At 42.6% G+C, this 19,267-nt stretch overlaps 1 protein-coding gene across 7 annotated transcripts in view; it reads left to right on the top strand.

Moving 5' to 3' along the window:
- PRKG1 (protein kinase cGMP-dependent 1) overlaps positions 1–15,754 on the top strand; it is a 983,026-nt gene extending 967,272 nt beyond the window's left edge. For all 7 annotated transcript variants that reach the window (XM_083149086.1, XM_083149090.1, XM_083149085.1 and 4 more), the window contains 5 exons: positions 38–201; positions 1,342–1,464; positions 3,103–3,165; positions 8,989–9,055; positions 10,719–15,754. In XM_083149086.1, the coding sequence (XP_083005212.1) occupies positions 38–201; positions 1,342–1,464; positions 3,103–3,165; positions 8,989–9,055; positions 10,719–10,817 (516 nt within the window). In that variant the 3' untranslated portion in view covers positions 10,818–15,754. The remainder of the gene's footprint in view (positions 1–37; positions 202–1,341; positions 1,465–3,102; positions 3,166–8,988; positions 9,056–10,718) is intronic.
- The last annotated feature ends 3,513 nt before the right edge of the window (positions 15,755–19,267 follow it).

Genomic DNA, 19,267 nt, shown 5'->3' on the forward strand with positions numbered 1-19,267 from the left:
CCCGCTACTTGGCTTTGATTATATGCTTCTATCACAGGTTGACTTTGGCTTTGCAAAGAAAATAGGCTTTGGTAAGAAAACATGGACTTTTTGCGGAACCCCGGAATATGTAGCTCCAGAGATCATCTTGAACAAAGGTCACGACATTTCAGCAGACTACTGGTCACTGGGAATCTTAATGTATGAACTCCTGACTGGCAGGTATGAGCATCGCCATGGTAAAAATAGAAAAAGCAAACTATAGTAAATTTATGCCTTTGTCACTTTGATTATATCACTGGCAGCAGCAGGCTTGGCACTCATCATTGTAAGCTAATGCTTATCTAACAAGGAGATATAGTGCAATGTATGAAAGCTGGAAAATACAATGAAAGCAGAGGGATTGAAATCCGACTACCTGGAGTGACCTTATACATGGGGAATTCCATTGCTTTATTTTGCTAGTGCTTTGCTTTTGTATTGTGCTGCCAGGTCATACTGTATACATACATATGGACAGAGTTGCATCATTTAGCCCCGCCCCTCCTCAAAGACCCGTGAATAGATCAGGTCCCACCCCCCAAAATGCTGCTGATATTCTCTTCTCCAGGCTTCTCCCAGAGAGGAGACTTTAAAAGTAGGCAACCCTGCATATGGCGTGCGCATGATAATATTATTCAGAGTTAGACAACCTGTGGCACGCCAAGTGTTCGGGAACTACAACTACGGCATCAGATGTTAGATCAGTGTAGCCGCTCCTAATAGAAGAGTCCTAATTACAGTCGGTGCTGCCATAAGCAGGTGATAAATGATAATACATTACACACATACATACAAACATATACTTTATACACACACACTCTTACAGCATGATTCAGATGGGGAGGAATGCAGTCTGCAAATTGCGGCAATTTGCTGTGATGGGCCGGGTCTCTCTCCTTTCTCAGGAGGGGATTTCTGGTTAATCAGAAGCCCCCCACACATGCACTACTGCCCAGCTATGCTGCAACATGCTGGGGGGGGGGGTATCTTCTCCAAGATAGGGGGGAGATGAGAAAGTAGTACATATGGTAAATAATATATATGTGATAAAGAGGGGTGTCCTCCAACTAAAGAAATGTTATCAGGACATCATAGGTTATTGTGACACCCCGATAATATTGCTGCGTTTCCTATGATTGGCGAATGCTCCCCGTCTTGTGTCCATACGTTTAGAATCTGAGCTTTCTTTTAGATGTAGACTGTATGTGTTTTCTGTTATATCTAATGAATACTAATGATACATCTTCCATTATGCATAGGATCATATTAATAAATGTGATGAGTTTTCATTAACAATAATTGTGTCCTTTCCACTCGCAGCCCCCCATTCTCAGGTCCAGACCCCATGAAGACGTATAACATTATATTGAGAGGAATCGACATGATTGAGTTTCCAAAGAAGATTACCAAAAATGCTGCTAATCTAATAAAAAAACTATGCAGGTGAGAATGTCAGCACCGTATTCTGGGCATACGGACACAGGTTCTGGATGATTGTTCCCAGGGCCGGCGCCACCACTAGGCAGGTCTAGGCATTTGCCTAGGGCGCCGGCCACTGGAGGGCGGTAGTGAGCTGGAAAGCTCTACCACCGCAGCAGCAGCGGAGCAGAAGAGCCGGAGGGAGAAGCAGGTGTTCGGTAAGTGAACACTCTCTCCCTTCCCCCCCAGCAGCACGGCGACCATATCACACCCCCCCCCACACACACACACACACACACACACCGCGGAGCAGGAGAGCCGGAGGGAGAAGCAGTGTTCGGAAAGACACATCACGCACCGCCCCACCCCCTGCGTCGAGGCAGACACACCGTAAACCCCCTTCCCAGCAGGGCAGAGACTCCGCAATCCCCCCCGGCAGCCGGGCAGAGACACCGCGCACCCCCCGCCCGTCCCCCCGGCGGCCTGGCAGAGACCATACGCACCCCCCCCCCCCCAGCAGTTGAGCGCCGGGGCACCCCTCCCGCCTGGGGCGCTCCGGTGCCTAGCACCGGGCCTGATTGTTCCCGATGTCTACATTAGTTATGGGAACAGGACCTTTCCCTCAGGGAGCACATGCACATCTAAGGTTGCTCTGAGCAACCTTAGATGTAAGGTTGGGAATTCGCAGCCTTGCGAATTAACCAGAATAACCCCCATAGCGTAGTGTGTACCTGGCTTTAGAGAGGACAAAGTACATGAGGGGAGAGGGCCCTGCTCATGAGAGCTTACATTCTGAAGGTCGAGCTGTTTGCGTTAAGAATGTGAAAAATGTAAAAATTAAAGCTAAGCCAATTTTTGGAGCAGACATCGAGAAGGGTATTGTGCAAATAATAAGGGAAATATATGTAATTTTTTAGGTTTTAATGATTATCTTTCCTGGAATGCATTATATTCGTTTTGTACTTTATTTGCTTTATTTTCTAGCGTGTGCTGCCCTCGTGTGGCGAGTCACTGTTACTACAAAACAGGTCTGTGGCAGCAGTACTACCAGCCTATGAAAAAAAAGAATTCCTTTGAATAAAACAACATTTCCCTTCATTATTTGTAATACTTTTATTTTAATTAGAACAAAAAGATCTGGAACAACTTTTTTTTGTTCTTGTCGTAATGGCGATTGTTCATTGCACAGGGCCCAGGGGCATGAACTAAGCTTCACAAATAACGATTGACCAACGATATTCTAAATTTAAAATGATTGCGCTGAACATAAATATTTTCTTGTTATTTTTCAATATTTTCACCGAATTGCATCCCCCAGAATAAGTTTATATTTTATTAAGGTGCCCATACACAGTGTGTTATGTGCTAGGTGTGTTTTGTACTAGATCGCATGTGATACCTTACAACAGTGTGCGATTTGAACTAGATGCGATGCGATCTAGTACAAAAAGTACGGGCAGCACATACTTTTTTGGATTGCGATATGACCTACGTGGTCGTATAGCCAAAATAAACCTGGTGTGATGTGAACTGCACATGATGCGTTTTGAACTAAAAAGTTCTGAGAATCGCACTGTGTGGGCACCATGACTGCTATAATAATACAGAAGTCAATGAGAGTTTGACATTTTGATAATTTATTTATTTTTTCTTCTTTAACAGGGACAATCCCTCAGAAAGGTTAGGAAACTTGAAAAATGGAGTGAAAGACATCCAAAAGCACAAGTAAGTGACTATTCAATGTCAAAGACAAGGTCTGTGTCCATATTGTTGTTATTCTGTCAGGGACAGAGGTATTTTGACTAGATCATAGACTGTCATTAAGACAAAATCGTTTGTGCATCTAGTCAAAATCGCTTAGACAATATTCACCGTTAGCCAGAATCTCACCGTGTGTACAGGGCTTAACAGTACTGATCACTATGGCTATCTTTAGGTATAGGCACACTGGGCTGCTGCCCAAAGCTCCACAATATTGCTTGCCTCCGAGGAGGGGCAGTTACGGTCACACAGAGCAGTGAGGCAGCATTGTCTAGCTGCCCCTCAACCTGCAGCCAGACATTGAATGTCTGTCAGCATGCTGATTGGTGGATAATTGAGATTATCCACCAGTCAGAGTGTTAGCAAAAATCCACTGTATGGTAACATTCAGAGAAATTGCCAGGATTGCAGAGGGACCAGTTAGGATTTTTTTTAATTAGTTCCCATGTGTGGGTGTTTAAGGGCCCCAGTGCTTTGCTTTGCCCAGGGTCCACAATGCTGTTAAAATGTCACCCCTCAGCAGTAAATGAAAGTGCCACTGCAGCACAGCCTCTCTCCCCAGCCCAGCACACGCTGCTCAGTGCCATTTACTGAGCGGGGGAAAGAGGCAGCTCTCTCTCCCTGAGAGGGTGTCCCATCCACCGGTTGGCCACCCACCCGCCCGAACCCTGGCATTTTTTTTTAATGGGTGCGGTCACACCCCTTTTCTTTTACCAGGGACTAATGGCGCTGTTGGCACCTCTGAATGGGACAACCGTCTAAAGTAAATGTCTGCATTAATCTCTCTGCATTCTAAAAAGCTGAGATACTTCCGTGTGGCCGATGCAAAGTAAATAGTGCCCCAGTCTGTGTTCAATTACTTGCAGGAAATCATACTGAGCACACTCAGAAAATGAATGAACGGATATGTACCTACAGTTTGCAGGCATTTAGCACATACTGTACTGTAGCAAATGGTGCAGTAAGACCAGAGAGGTGAATAAGATAGGGAAGGGGCAATGGGCCAGATTCTCTAAGCTTCAAAAGTGATAAAATAGAGAGTGATAAACAGCCAGCCAATCAGCTCCTGTCTGACATTTTTCAAACACAGTCTGTGACATGGCAGGTAGGAGCTGATTGGCTGGCTGTTTATCACTCTCCATTTTATCACTTTTGAAGCTTAGAGAATCTAGCCCAATGTCACATATGCAAATAATAGTGAAAATCCATTTGTGTTTTTGCAGTTACTGTAGTTCAAAGTCAGTTATTTGTCTCCTGAGGGAGCGGGGCTGCGGGACTATTACCATTTGAAGATCGCATCAGTCGAACTCTGAAAACTGTTGATCAATAAAGATCCCGATCCTATTGTAGCAGAAAGTGAGGCACAAAAGCACCGTGCTGTGCACAGGAGAGATCTTCTGTGGTCCCTACAACATCCATACAGAAACGGCTATGTCCACATGTATAATGGACTTATTCAGCAAGATAAGCAGGCCCCAGTGGTACATAATATTTTAAGGAAGTACCATGTAAAACGATAGAAATGACTGCAGAGTCCCAGTGTATAGTAGTAAACGCTGGCAATGAATGTTTGCTTCCCAAAATAATACCATGAAAAAAATCTGTCGATCTATAGCTGTAAGAAGATCTGAAAGCTGGGACCAGCCAACAAGCAGAACCTCTGGTATCATAACATATATATATATATATATATATATATATATATATATATATATATATATATATATATATATATATATATATATATATATATATATATCTATGAAACAGTGACTTATAGAGAGGTTTAGCAGGATAAACATTTTCCTTGTAGGAAAACATGGCAACTGTAAGAAGCAGGATAAAACACGTTGATGTGTCTGTAGAAATGTCCGTGCTCCTTGTACACCCAGGAGAGCCGATGTAATGTTATTTTATAGAATTTGTGCCAAGAATGACTCTTCTAGCCAGAAAGATGTTGGGAAAATGATTCTTATCTTTCTGACTTGTATAACGGCAATTATATATGCTGCGGAAATTTATTTTATCTCAGGGCTTGTTTGACCTTAGTTCGAGAGACACACACAAATATAATGTTCCCATGACATTACACTTGGTTTAAAGGCCCATTTATTAATACTAATTTTACTAAAATAATGTGAAAAAGGGTTTCACCCTTTTAACATAATTTTAGTTTCATCTGAATGTATTAAAGGACTTTGGGTACTTGTGTATTTTGGCGGCGCCCGATTTCCCCATCGTTCGATGAACGTATCGCATCGCATGCCATGTACCCGATGGCATGCAACGCGATTTTGACCCCCTATACGATGAAAAATCGTATAAGCACCCTAAAGGGTGCTTTTGAGCACCCTAATGGGTGCTTACAATGTTAAATGCACCCCCACGCCACCCCCCCACTATAAACGTGAACCCGAAGCGTGGCGAGCCCGCGAGGGGCGGCGGTACGCGTCCTACGACCTTTTCATACCCCCACTATCCACGTCGGCGTGGAGTTGAGAATAGATTAGTGTGGCGAGTGCAGCTAGCCACCGAGCCCGAAGCGTGGCGAGCGGACGCGGATACCTTCACAGGTAAACGCGTCCCTTCGCGGGCTTCACAGGTATCCGCGTCCCCTCGCGGGGCTTGCTGCGCTCGCCACGCTTCGGGCTCGACACACTAATCTATTCCTAACTCCACGCCGACGTGGATAGTGGGGGTATGAAAAGGTCGTAGGACGCGTACCACCACCCCTCGCGGGCTCGCTGCGCTCGCCACGCTTCGGGTTCATGTTTATAGTGGGGGGGTGGCGTGGGGGTGCATTTAACATTGTAAGCACCCATTACGGTGCTTGACATTGTATAAGCACCCATTAGGGTGCTTATACAATGTTTAATCGCATCGCATCGTATGGCATTGTATGCCATGTACAATGGCATACAATTTGAAAATTGTATGCCATCGTACACTAACCAACGAAATCGTGTCGCATCGCATACCATCGCATGCGTAATGGTATGCGATGCGATGGGCGCCGCCAAAATACACAAGTACCGGACTTTGTAGCATTTTTCATGAAAAACCGCTCATAACTGGTGATAACACCAATTTCAGCTACCCAATCACAGGGCTCCGGTGTGAATTGGGTGCTTTTGTGCAGCTTTCTCTGCCCCAAGGCAGATAAAGCAGTGCAGGGACAGGGCCAGTGTGATCATCTGTGTGTGTCTATCACTACGTAAACAAAACCTCTAGGATCCAGTGATCAGTTCACTGGTAAGGGCTGCTGGTTTCTGGGGCTCACTCTTGCTCTGTGACCCTTGGTGCAGTAAAGTGATGCTGCAAACCAGCAACACACTTTACAGAACAGGGGGTCACAGAAGAAGGAAGCCCAGAAGACCAGCAGTGCTATAGAAGCCGAACCCCAGGTGGTGAGTATAAATCATACTTGCCTACTTTTGAAACTAATTTCATTGAGATTATAGTTGGAAGTAGTAGTTTGCACAGCGCTCCATTGAGGGAGTGTGGCAAGCTCCACCCATAGAGCGTGTCTAATTCCATATATGGAGAGATTGTGAAAAGAGATTGTGAACGTGGCACCTAGAAGCGTGGGTGTGTACTACTACATCTGAGGGGAATCTTTTTAAATGACTTATATCCAAATGTAGATGAGCCCCAAAGCAGTGAGTAAGAACTACTATACTTGGTAATGTGCTGGGAAATGGTGCTGCTGATTCAATGTAAATGTATCTATCTCTCATTCCTTTTTTCAGTGTAATGTGGGCTAGGTGGAATGAGGGAGATTGCTTGACTAATGAGGCAGAGAGGGAGATTGCTGCTATTTCAGGGAGTCTCCTGCAGAATGCAGGAGGGTAGGCAGCTATGGTATAAATCAGCTTTGGTGAGGGGTTTGCGATGCTGGGGGTGTCATCATAATGGGGAGGGAGGTGCTGGCGGCAGCGGCGGAGCATGTGCAGCCCAGCATTGGGGTATTTGTTGTGAAAAGTACCCTGACAATGCTGCAGAGACCCATCACAGGGACAGAGCTTTATCACCAGCTCTGTCTCTGTATGATACATCCGTGCGATGTAGTCAGCTGTCACATTGCAAGTTGGGCAAATGTTATCACAGCACATATGCTTCTGAGGATAAGGATGGTGATAAATTGGCCCAGGAATGAGACTACATTGATAGGTAATATCTATACAGACTGTCTCCCATATCTGAAAATCCTATGTCCAAAACTCTTCCACAATCCCGATTTTTTTTTTTTAGCATGACTAATATAGGGACAGCTTTGCTTACTGATGGTTCAATATGCACAAACTTAGTTTCCTGCACATAATTATGAAAAAGATTATACAAACTGACATTCAAGCTAAGTGAAGAAGGTGTTTATGTAACATAAATGTTGTGTTGGGTTTGGGTCCCATCCACAGGATATGAAATGATGTTATGTAAATAATCCAAAATGTGTAATAAACTGATATCCCAAACTCCTCTGGTCCCAAACATGCTGTGTAAGGGAGACACAACCTATATTTCTCAATGTTAGAGAATTACAGCACATTTCTCTACATACAGTAACTAATTGAATCTTTCTTGCTGAGCTAGCACCCCATTGATGCCAGTGTAATTGATGAACTTACAATGGAAGGGGGTCAGGAGAGATTTGTCTTGCAAGTTTCTTAACATTTACTTATGAATTAACGAAAAGTTCAGTAAAAAGGTTTTAGTTGAACATATGCTTTGTGCCTCCCTCATAGTCCATCTCCGGGTCACAGTAATTAATCTTACCACCACTTCACTGAAAATGATTAATGCTCAGTAATGGTCATGTTCAGTATGATGAAAACTACTGCAGAACAGACAATACTGCCCTCTGCTGAGCAAATGATGCACAGCATCTAGAGTATACCTCTATGTGGCACACAGTGATGTTACTTGTCACGTTTAATGTTTTCTATGATTCAACGCACCTTTTGTAGTGTCTTGTGACTTTTTGTTGCATTTTACAGTAGGGGTAAGTTTTAACCGCTATGTCATCCTATGTCAGGGTGGGAAGGCGATACCATAAGCATTGCAGTGCGGAAACTGTTCTGCATTTATTTACAAGCATATCAGCATATTTGTGAACAGAAAGAACTTTAGGACTGATTCAGAGTTGATTGCAAAGCAAATTATTTCTTTAATGGACAAAACCAAGTGTGCTGCAGGTGGGGCAGATGTAACATGTGCAGAGAGAGTTAGATTTAGGTGAGTTATTTTGTTTCTGTGCAGGGTAAATACTGGCTGCATTGTTTTTACACTGTAGTTTAGATTTCAGTTTCAACACACCCCACCCAAATCTAACTCTCTGCACATGTTACATCTGCCATGCTGCAGGGTTTTGCCTATTTTGAGAACAAATTTGCCCTGAGATCAAGTCTGAATCAGTTACAATTTGCAAAGAGAGAAAAGAACTGACCATGGAGGAAATAAGATGTCCTAGAATACACAAACATGTATCAGGGTAGTAATGAAACAAAACAAAATCAATTATCTATATCTCAAGATTGTCAAACAAACAAATAACTGTTACTTCAACTGATCAGCGACATGATTTCACTACATATTTCTTCCCTACATAATACAATAAAGATCCTTGAAATAGTAGTGTTTTACTAGTAATGCTAATATTAAATGAAATATTTTGTGATTTGGATACAAAAAGATTGGATACCTAAAAAAAGTCTATTTTTTTTATTACATTTTGTGGGGTCCTGTTGAATTTTCTGCAAGTGGCATATGTGACTCTTTCCTGTCTTTTAGATGGTTTGAAGGCTTTAATTGGGAAGGTTTAAGAAAAGGTACTCTGACACCTCCTATTATACCAAGTGTAAGTATTGTATCTGTTTATCTCCTCTCCACCTATATCTTCTAAACACCCACTTAAACCTATTTACTTGTAGCTAATGCTGCGCACACATAGATCAAGTGAGTCTCTGTGCTTAGCGATGCAGTTAAGCATAGACCGCTCAGCACAGACCGCACAGCACACAGCACTGCATCAGCACTGTGTACTTAGCGATCCGGCCACGGCCAGTGTTCTCTGGTTTATAGATACTGCATGCAGTATATTGTAAATCTAGCCTGGCGATGATGACTTGCAGGACCACGCATTGCCGTCACCCGGAGTATACACACAGCGATCCGTGCTTTATTTCTAAATGATCTAGTCAGAAATAGCCCTCATATTGCCCCGTGTGTATGCTTCATTAGACTAAAGAGATGTTGTGGAAACATACAGTAAGTACAGTAGGCGTTACTGTACAACATTATAACTATGGAGCTGCATTTGGAGACACACACACACACACATACATGCACGCTCAGCATGACAGAGCTTCAGCTCCAAGCAGCACTACCACATGGCGCTGCTGTGGTGCCGTCCTGTGGTGTCTGTCATTTTGACTAGTTTATTACAATACCTCTGACAGAATCTTATTAGAAATTCCCTAAGTCCGATCTCAATTCTGATCCTCATACGACACAAATGATACATTACAGTGTCCTCAGTGCCACTGCCATGTGGTATCCGAAAAGGACCTACACTATCCCCTTTTTGCAGTGTACATGCTACCATTGGGTGACATAATTAGGATGGCCTACCACTGCTATGCAGATGATACACAACTGTACCTGTACCTGTCTTTTTACTTCTGGTACTGAGAATCCAATATTAACCCTAAATGGATGTCTTGCTGACCTCCAGGAATGGATGAGTGCCAGTTGGCTGCATCTGATGATAGGACCTCAACATTAATTATAAGACTGCAGCATTGCTAACCCCCTACACTTGGGGGTACAGAATAGTTGACTTTATATAGTGTGGCGAGCCACCGAGCCCGAAGCGTGGCGAGCGGAAGCGGAATACATCTAAAGCAATCCGTGTCCCCTCGCGGGGCTCGCTGCGCTCACCACGCTTCGGTCTCTGTGGCTCGCCACACTACATAAAATCAACTCCACGCCGACGTGGATAGTGGGGTAATGAAAAAGTCGGAGGACGTGTTCCGCCACTGCTCGCCACGCTTCGGGGTGGCGTGGATAGTGGGGGGTTCGGTCAATCTATTTTTGGGACATACAATCATATTATTGTATACCTAATGTCATGGCATCGCACACCCTATAAAATAGCGATTTTGCGGGACATGCGATGCAATGCGATGCGATATAGTGGTGTAGAATGAGTAAAAAAAAATACATGAAAAAATCGCATTGCATCGCATCGCATGGCGCTATAATGGCCCATGCGATGCGATGCGATTTCCCTACGGTGCCGTACATAGTAAATCTGGGCGCTGTGCTAGGAAACAAGTACCCTATTATCATTATAATTATTACTATCATCATCACCACAGCACTGCTAAAACCCTTTTAATCTTTAACCAATAATAATACTGTAACTCTCACATGAGCATTACAATCTCAGCTGAAACAAGGTTCTGATTTGATCTCTTTTATCCGACGTCTCACCGAGTAATGCACCATCTGTTTTGCAGGTAGCATCACCGACGGACACAAGCAATTTTGACAGTTTTCCAGAAGACAACGACGATCCTCCGCCTGATGACAACTCAGGATGGGACACTGACTTTTAATGCATTTTTCTTACCTGCTTCTGCCTTGCTGAAGACAGCTTTCCTGAAACATGGCTGCCTAGAGAACAAAAGAAGGAACTAGGGAAGATTAATGCTCGGGGTCACCATGATGCCTTGATTGATGCTGCTATAGTTTCTACAGTGGCATTAGGACTTATCGCTTAGTTCACAATAACCCTCTTTAACATATTTTATGTTTTGACCTTTAAATAGCAGTTGACATGGTGGTCCTGAAGCTAAGCCTCTCATTCAGAAAATAAAATAATAATACATGCATTCTATTATAGCAGAGATCACAATTAACCCTTGGAACAGTATAGTGTAAAATGTATGAAACGTGTACATATTTTGTAGCTAGCTCAATCCATAGGAAGGAATAATTTATTTTGGTTCAACCGTCCATGGATGATGGCAGATATGCCACGGTCTTTACAAGAGTAATGTGTAATGCTGCCTCTCTAGCCCTAGTATTACAGCTCTCACCAACCTCTGGCTGGCTGGGGCCGATGGGAGTAGTAAGTCCGCAGCAGCTCCAGAGTCAGAATTGCATGTGCCTCCTATAAAGTACGGAAATGAATGACTTTACTGCAGGTCAGAGTAAATAATAGTGGAACATATTTATTAATGTTTTAAACCTAGCCGTGTCCTCCTGAAATCAACCCTTTCCTTGCTTTCAAACAAAATGTGACAACTTGCACCCATTGCCCACACTGAACGGAGCCTAAGCATTTTTCTCCCTGAGCAAATATTCCAGAGAATTCAGCCAACTGAATTACTATTAACTAGAGACGTCTCCGAGGTATGAGGTACTCTGTGTCTCATTCACATCACCAGTTTATTCTGTATTCAGAATATTGGTTCAGACTACAAAGAGCCTGGCACCTCAGTGATGTAGGCAATGGGTACAACCAGGGCTGCAAGAAGGAGCTGTGGCCCTAATACAGCAATTTCTCACCCAAGCCGCCTTCTTACACAAGGGTGTGTGATCATGTGGACCAATAGGAAATTATAAAATCTCTGCTGTTGGTCTGTGCAGTCATCAGACCTTTTTTTTCTCCCTAGTTTGGGTGGGACCAGAGTTGAGGGCCCCATATTGTTCTGAGGCTTGGCCGCCCTTGGTTCAATGGGCCACTGCAGCCGGTCCACAAGGCAGGCCTAGCTCCAGGTATTTTTACCTCCCCCCCTCTTGGTGGCTCTGGGTTCACTGTGATAAACTTAATGGTACACGCTTTCCCAAAAAAGTAACAAACAGGATTTTGGTTACATTCTACTCATTGTTAGGACCACAATCATCCGGTCATTATGTGTTCATGTCAAACCAATTCTTGAAGCTGTGTTTTTTTTACTTGTGTTCATGACCAGACTGAATGTTAACCTCTCTCTTTTGTTAGATTTTTAAAAATTCTAATAATAAAAAGCACAACTGTTGCATTTGCTGTTGATAATGTAAGGTATCAATTCATTCTTCCATCTTCATCTACGGTTCTGAATGTAGTTAGTTAGGAGCTTTCTCGTCTGTTTGTGCTCTAGAAGCAAAAGGTTTTCAGGTCGTCATGGGCTAAAATATGTGATATTGGGAATTTACACCTCTTTCAAGAAATTACTAAAGATTGTTTAGGACAACAAATACCTTTCACAATCTCTAACCTGCAGCTACAGGGGTGAGTTTAGGATAAAGCAAATCTGAAATTCGAGGGTCACTATCATGAAACTGTTTTGAGATCTGTATTTTTCCATATAGCATGAAATCCTGTTGATACAGGTGCTACAGATATAGCAGCCGCACCCCTACACCCCGTTTCTTCTATGTCTGCTATACCACCCTATCGTGCTACTGTAAGTCCTTCCCTCTCTTTTACTACTCTGTCCTACCACAGCCCTTTCCTATCACTGTTCTGTTCTACTCCTCCCCCTTTCTGTTGGTTTCTCTTGTCCCACTCACTGCTCTTTCCCCACCCTGCCCCTTGAATCTTCTTGTCCCCATACTAACCACAATCCTGGCAAGTCCTCCTCCTATCTGACTAGCCTCTGGCCAATTGTTCTTTCAGTGGTAGTGTATGGCACAATGGGCACACATCCTGGCATCCATTATGTAAACATGTTGTAGATGGAACAGACCATAGCAGATTATTAAATATATCATAATTGCCTACTCTACTGGAAAGTCTGGGAGGCTCCTGAATCTTGGGTGATGCCCCCGGCCACCCAGAAGATCATTCAAATCTCCCGCAACTAGTGGAATTGTTGCTCACTGCTTTAAGATGATGCCAATCTTATTTATTGAGCCCAGCATACTATTCATGAGATTATCTTTAAATATAAATGAAGCAACATTTTGATGATAGTGCCCATTAAAGAAGCTTTGCGGCCAAGAAGCTGGGGATCTTATTTTTTTTCTGTACTTACATGACGGACAGCAGTCCATTGTCACATGTGGGAGTAGAGCGCTAAGATGCACACACTAAAAAAGGGCATTTTACTGTAAATGAGGATGAGGATCATGTTATACATGTTCTCCTAAATGATCTGTCAGTGACAGATACATTCTTACACTGTCAGATAAGCTCTATTTTATAGGTGCTATGTATATACTTGATCTCTGATACACGTGTACAGCTATATCAGCGATCCTTATCTCTATAAAGAGCATTTTTAATGAGTATCCCAAAGCCCAACTAAATAATAATAATGAAGGTACAGGTAGATCCATCCTCATCTAGCCCTTTAATAGGATTAAGTAAACCAGAGCTGTCGGATTTAATCCTATGCTAATCCCCTACTGTATTGTTCTATGTATTGTATTGCACCTGAGAACAATAGGCCTTGGTGAGCCATGGCTCACCATGGCTATCCAGAGTTGGCTAGTTGAAGAAGGCTCCATCTGTAAGGCCAGGTTTATCTCTATTAGTTAAGAAGATACAGATCTGTTCTACAGCAAGTTCCCACACATAAAGCTAAGTAACAGCTTATTCTAGCAATGCACAAATCACTTGGTGATTTTATATAACTACTGTTAAATAATAACATAAATAAGCAATTACGACATATAATATGAAAGGGCAGAATTGTTACACGAAGCTCTTGGCCACCTAATGTTTCATGTAGCCCAAGCATTAGTACGTAGCAATAAGTCAAGGTGAGCAAGATCACAATATAAGTGGAAATGCTGACAGCGCACGGGTTTTATTATAAATGTATAGAAAGTAAAAAAAAAAGGTGGCACATGTATAATTATACTCATGTCCTGGTGACAGGTGTCGCAGGCAGCCCGCTATCCCCCCCCCCCCCCCATGGGGACAGGATACCCCCCAGACAAGCCCTGGAATGACAGAAATTGATGACTGGAGCCTGTCTGGTCTGGCGTTCCGGGGTCCTGTCCGGTTCCGGTTTTTACCCATACCTGTCTTCAAGCACCATACTGTATATATCCAATCAGAACATAGACAGAACTGCATATATTGTATATATACTGTAACTACCTCTGTTGTAGGGGATAGCTACTTTTATCAATGTGACATATGGCAATTGTAAAGGTAGAACGGCATAAATGATAAGATGTATCTAATGGCTCGGAGTATGGTTACCACTGTACCTTCCAGCTCTAGAGCACCCTTCCCTTGATATCCTTCCACTGTAATCTATCCAAAGACTGGAGCACCATTTTACTGTAGATTTTTTAATCTTTACAAAGCAGATTTAATGTGCTTTGTTACTGGCACAGCCTAAATATTTAGGTTTAATGTTACGTTTCAGGACAAACATTTTCATGCAACTCTTCCCAAGTCATGTTGGACTTGCACTGCAGCTCCCTCTAGTGGCAAAGAGTTGAGAAAATGGCACACTGGTAGGTGATCTTTCATTAGCCTATCAGGCTATAGATAGTAAGAAATAAACAAAAAAAACATCATTTCCATCATTACCCATATCCTCATCAGTGTCATGACTAGTGATTATGTCTGAGTTACAATGTGTGGGTACTTTCATTTTTACACAGGTTCCACCCATAGCTAGCTTGGGGGAACCCTCAAAATGTATATGAGCACATGAAACAACTGTATAAAGGAGGGAGGGGGGCTATTGGGTAGGGAATATGAAATAGTATACGTAGAAAACTCATTGGTGACATACAGTACACACTATTGTAAGCTATGTGACAAGATTTTCAATATCATAGTAATATTTGACATGTCATTCATAAAATATACAGTATCATTCTCTGACTGTGAGCTGTCCATCTATTTTGTGTGTTCCGAGCATGTCTGGATTGGAGTGTTTACGTACTCATTACAATGCATTAGCTATTCTCGAACTTTACAGTAGGACCACTGGCTAATACAGTATTGGTGTGAATATAGATATTTTTGTGTTAATATTTTGTAAGATATGCATAGTTGTTCTTTTAAAGCAGTCACCCATGCCATTCTCATCATTTCCTTCTTTGTAACGTGCAGTGTTTTATGAGGTACTGGTGGGCAAAAATGATTGTCAGTATTAGTGAGCTGCTGTACCCTATTCTTTCATTTGTTCCATTGTCCTGAACCCCAGAACCTGATGATTTTGGCATTGTTACAAGTGCCTTAAACTCATGGCATCTTCTAATAACCGTTTGGTGTTATGCTGCATGGCTAAGACAAACACACCTCAAAATGTCGTCCTTTCTTAGCTTGCTATATTTTACAGTCCTTTCTGCTGACGATTTCTACGCCTTTATTATATATTGATAAAATACAGAAATGATGACATTGTTCTAATGATTTCTGTTCATTGTATTGAAGCTGTGTGTCCGTTACTGAGATGCAGCATCATTTCTGTGAAATGTATAAATGTATGCGCGGGTCTAATTAATATATGGCATACTATCAGTCTGTATACAGGTATTACTGTTTTGCTAAGGTGCACGTAGGAACTATGACATTACAATAAATATCCGCTCTACACCATTCTAGTCCAGACTCCAATAAATTGTTACTAGCACGGATGGGAGAAGTCAGTAATTGTGCTTGTATATGTGGATTACTTAACAAACTGACTGACCCTTCTATGGCAAACTCCTAACTAAGCGTTAGCTATTAATTCTAGGGAATGTTCTGCTCTAACAGGATTGAATTGATTAAGATGAAGATTTTGGGGGAGTTGCACAAAACAACCAATTAGATTCTAGCTATCATGTATATAGTTCATTCTATAAGTGGTACAGATAGTTCATTCTATAAGTGGTACAGATAGGAGTTAATCCTATGACAATCCCCTACTGTATTGTTCTATGTATTGTATGCACCTGAGAAAAATACGCCTTGGTGAGCCATGGCTCACCATGGCTATCCAGAGATGGCTAGTTGAAGAAAGCTCCATCTGTATCTAGAATATAATTGGTTCATATGGGAAAATCTCCATTTGTCTTCATAGGAAGGATTGATACATTTTCCCTTTAAGATGTTTATAGATGCGCTCACTCTCAGATCACTGACTGTAAATATGTTCTCTTGTAATATAAAGACATTGCAGGTTGTGGTAAAGTTCTTCTTCCAATCCAAATAGTCATGTACTGTACAAACACTTAACCCCTGTATGGCTATGCAAGTTTAACCTTTGTAATGCACACAAAATCTGGTCCATTGACAAAGAGTTTACTTTATATGAAAACAGTATACAGATTAGGTTTAATGATTGGTGAGCACATAATTGTGTATACGGAATTTAAAGCACCTATCTAGTTCCTGTTGCATAACAATTAATTAATCTAGTTCTTGGTGCTTAACAGTCGTTTCTTGTAAGTTTCAGAAATAATTTTCACAATTCTGTAAACTTTTCCCATATTATGACCGAATTTGTAATATTTGTAATTTTCTGCAAATCTTTGTGCAAGTCGCAGCCCTTAGTACTTTCCTATGTTTGGCTTTGTTGTTTTAGTTAAGGGTAGATTCACCTAAACTTCCAGAAAAGAGAAACAGCGGTGTTCTCTTATGCATAGAAGCTGTTTTTTATTACCCATAGCAACCACAGTCTGTTTAGTAGCTAAGGATAGGCTTATTATAATATTGCTTTAATCTAGGCTATGTATGTGTTCTTTGGCTGATTAAAATCAGGTGAAAATTAAGGCTTGATATTAGCTAGTCACACACTGGCGTAACCAAAAAGTCGGTGTCCCCCCTTCCCGGGCCACTGCCACCTCCGGGACCTACATATAAATGGTCCCAGCGCCTCTGCTCCCTTTAAAAATGTCTATCACAAATTAACCATTGCCTCAAATCAGTTCGTTATTAAGGATGCTGGAGGAGGCTGTCTGCTCCATCATCCTCTATAAAAGTCTGCTGTGAGACACACCACCTGGTAATGGTTGCACTAGCTCATCCTACACCTTGGCCCTGCACAGGTAATCTACAGTACCATAAAAAACATTATAGTTTGCAGGGGGGGGGGGGGGGGGGGTGCCAAAAGCCCTGGCTCAGTGTAATGGAGGGGGGGGGGGGGGGGGCAATGGGTTACAGCTTGTTTCATATTGGATACAGTGCTTCTTTTGTCACGGTTTTCTGCCAAGGTGTACCTCTCCAAAAGCACTGGGGTCAAACCTTAGTCTCCTCCATATTAAACGGATGCATGAGGTTTTCAAAGTTAAAAAAAGCTTCCACAGAGGTGTAGCATGGAAAGTCAGTGGCAGTGTATATCTCCTGACTAGAGAGCTGCCAATCACTAAACATGGGTCCGTTCCAGTGAATTTCCCTGGTAGGCCCTGCATACCACAGTCCTAAACTGCCCCCACTTCCAAAATATGCCCTACAGTGTACCCCTCTATATCCACCTCCCATTTTCCAGCTCCTCTCTTGAATCTTTCCGGGACTCAGCCCAGTGTTCTGCATGCACATACAGCGCAGAGTGGCATCGGGTTTCCACCACAGCATTGCAGATGTGAGGTTTCATGTGACACTGATGAGGGGACTCAGGGGTCCCTCTGTGTCCTGCATACATTTGCAGAGTCAGGGCTGTGGTGAGACTAGTTCCGCTTACCAGTACAGATGATGGAACGCAGTTCTGCTACATTACACACCACCTTAACCCCTAGTGCAGCTAGCCCTTGGTGGCGCCTTCTGTCCTCACCAGCGCCAACACTCACATGCCCTGCCCTCGCTAGACTCCTGAGAGTACACAAATGTGTCCTTGTCATCATCTTTTTCTCTAATCACTTTGTAAATTGATATCTTACACCCAGGCGGTTCTGTTTTCCTACTACATGAATTACTCTAACTCCACCAAACTCCAACCGCTGGTCACAGTGACATTAGCTCTGCCAAAAAAAGGGACACACTTTGGTTGGGACATGAACATGGATAACTCACAAAGAGTACTTGGTCCTTCATAAATAAATGTCACAGTGTTTCATATGGAGACTAGCAGCAGGTGTGACAGCAAATACTAAAGTAGTAAAGTAATAAAAAAAGGGGCAGACTAAATGGGCCCAGTGGTTCTTATCTTATATAAATTATATGTTTCTATGTACATAAGCCTCTGTGGAGTGTTAAGGTGCCCATACACGTACCAATTATCCGGTACTTTTTGTGCTAAGATAGCATCAAATCGCATGCACAACGCATGCAAAACGATGCTATTTTAGCACAAAAAGTACCAGGTAATTGGTACGTGTATGGGCACCTTTAGCCCTATATTTCCTTTAGCTGTGAACTTGCTTTTCTCAGCCCATGTGACACTCCAAGCTGCTGACATTTCTATATTAATATTTATGAATGTTACCAGAAGTTCTTCTTTCACTTTTGAACAACCTAACAATTGTCTTCCTTCCCATAGGTGATTCCCTGTAGGTCTCCTGTGCTGAGCCCCAACAGCTACTGATTTCTAGGAGGAGCAACGCTTGCTCCCCTAGAAGCAGCCATAAGCCAGTCCTGTCTAAACTAAGGTGTTCAACCCTGGGTGGATTGGGAATATAGTGGCCCTGGGATCATTTTCAAAAAGTGTGCCCCTTACACTGTAAATTACATGCCCACATTGCCCATTTGCCACCTTCTATCCCTCAACACACCCACACCAACCTGCCACCCACTACGCCTTAATACACACAGACCACCAGTCTGTCACCCCCTATTCCTCCCTGGCCACAGGCTGTCCCACAGGCGCACCAGCCTGCCAGGGATCTTCCTTGAAACTTATTTTGCCAATCAGCCCCTGTGTCCATCTCACATGGTAACCAAATGACCAGGTAAATGGGAAATTCATCATGGGCCAGTGAGGTGCGGTAAATTCAATTTATGGTGAAAGCACTGGCTGGTATAATAGCCAGACTTACACAGACATATGATTTGGTGGTGAGTTTTGACTATAAAAACGATAATCATAACACAAAGATGATATGAATAATACAAACATAAAATGTATACATTATAAATATTCTTCTTTCTATTATTCTAATCATTTTTATACTCAAAATCCTGGAGTCTATT

This window comes from Crinia signifera, chromosome 6, assembly GCF_055691185.1.
Source record: "Crinia signifera chromosome 6, ASM5569118v1, whole genome shotgun sequence".
Lineage (NCBI taxonomy): Eukaryota > Metazoa > Chordata > Amphibia > Anura > Myobatrachidae > Crinia > Crinia signifera.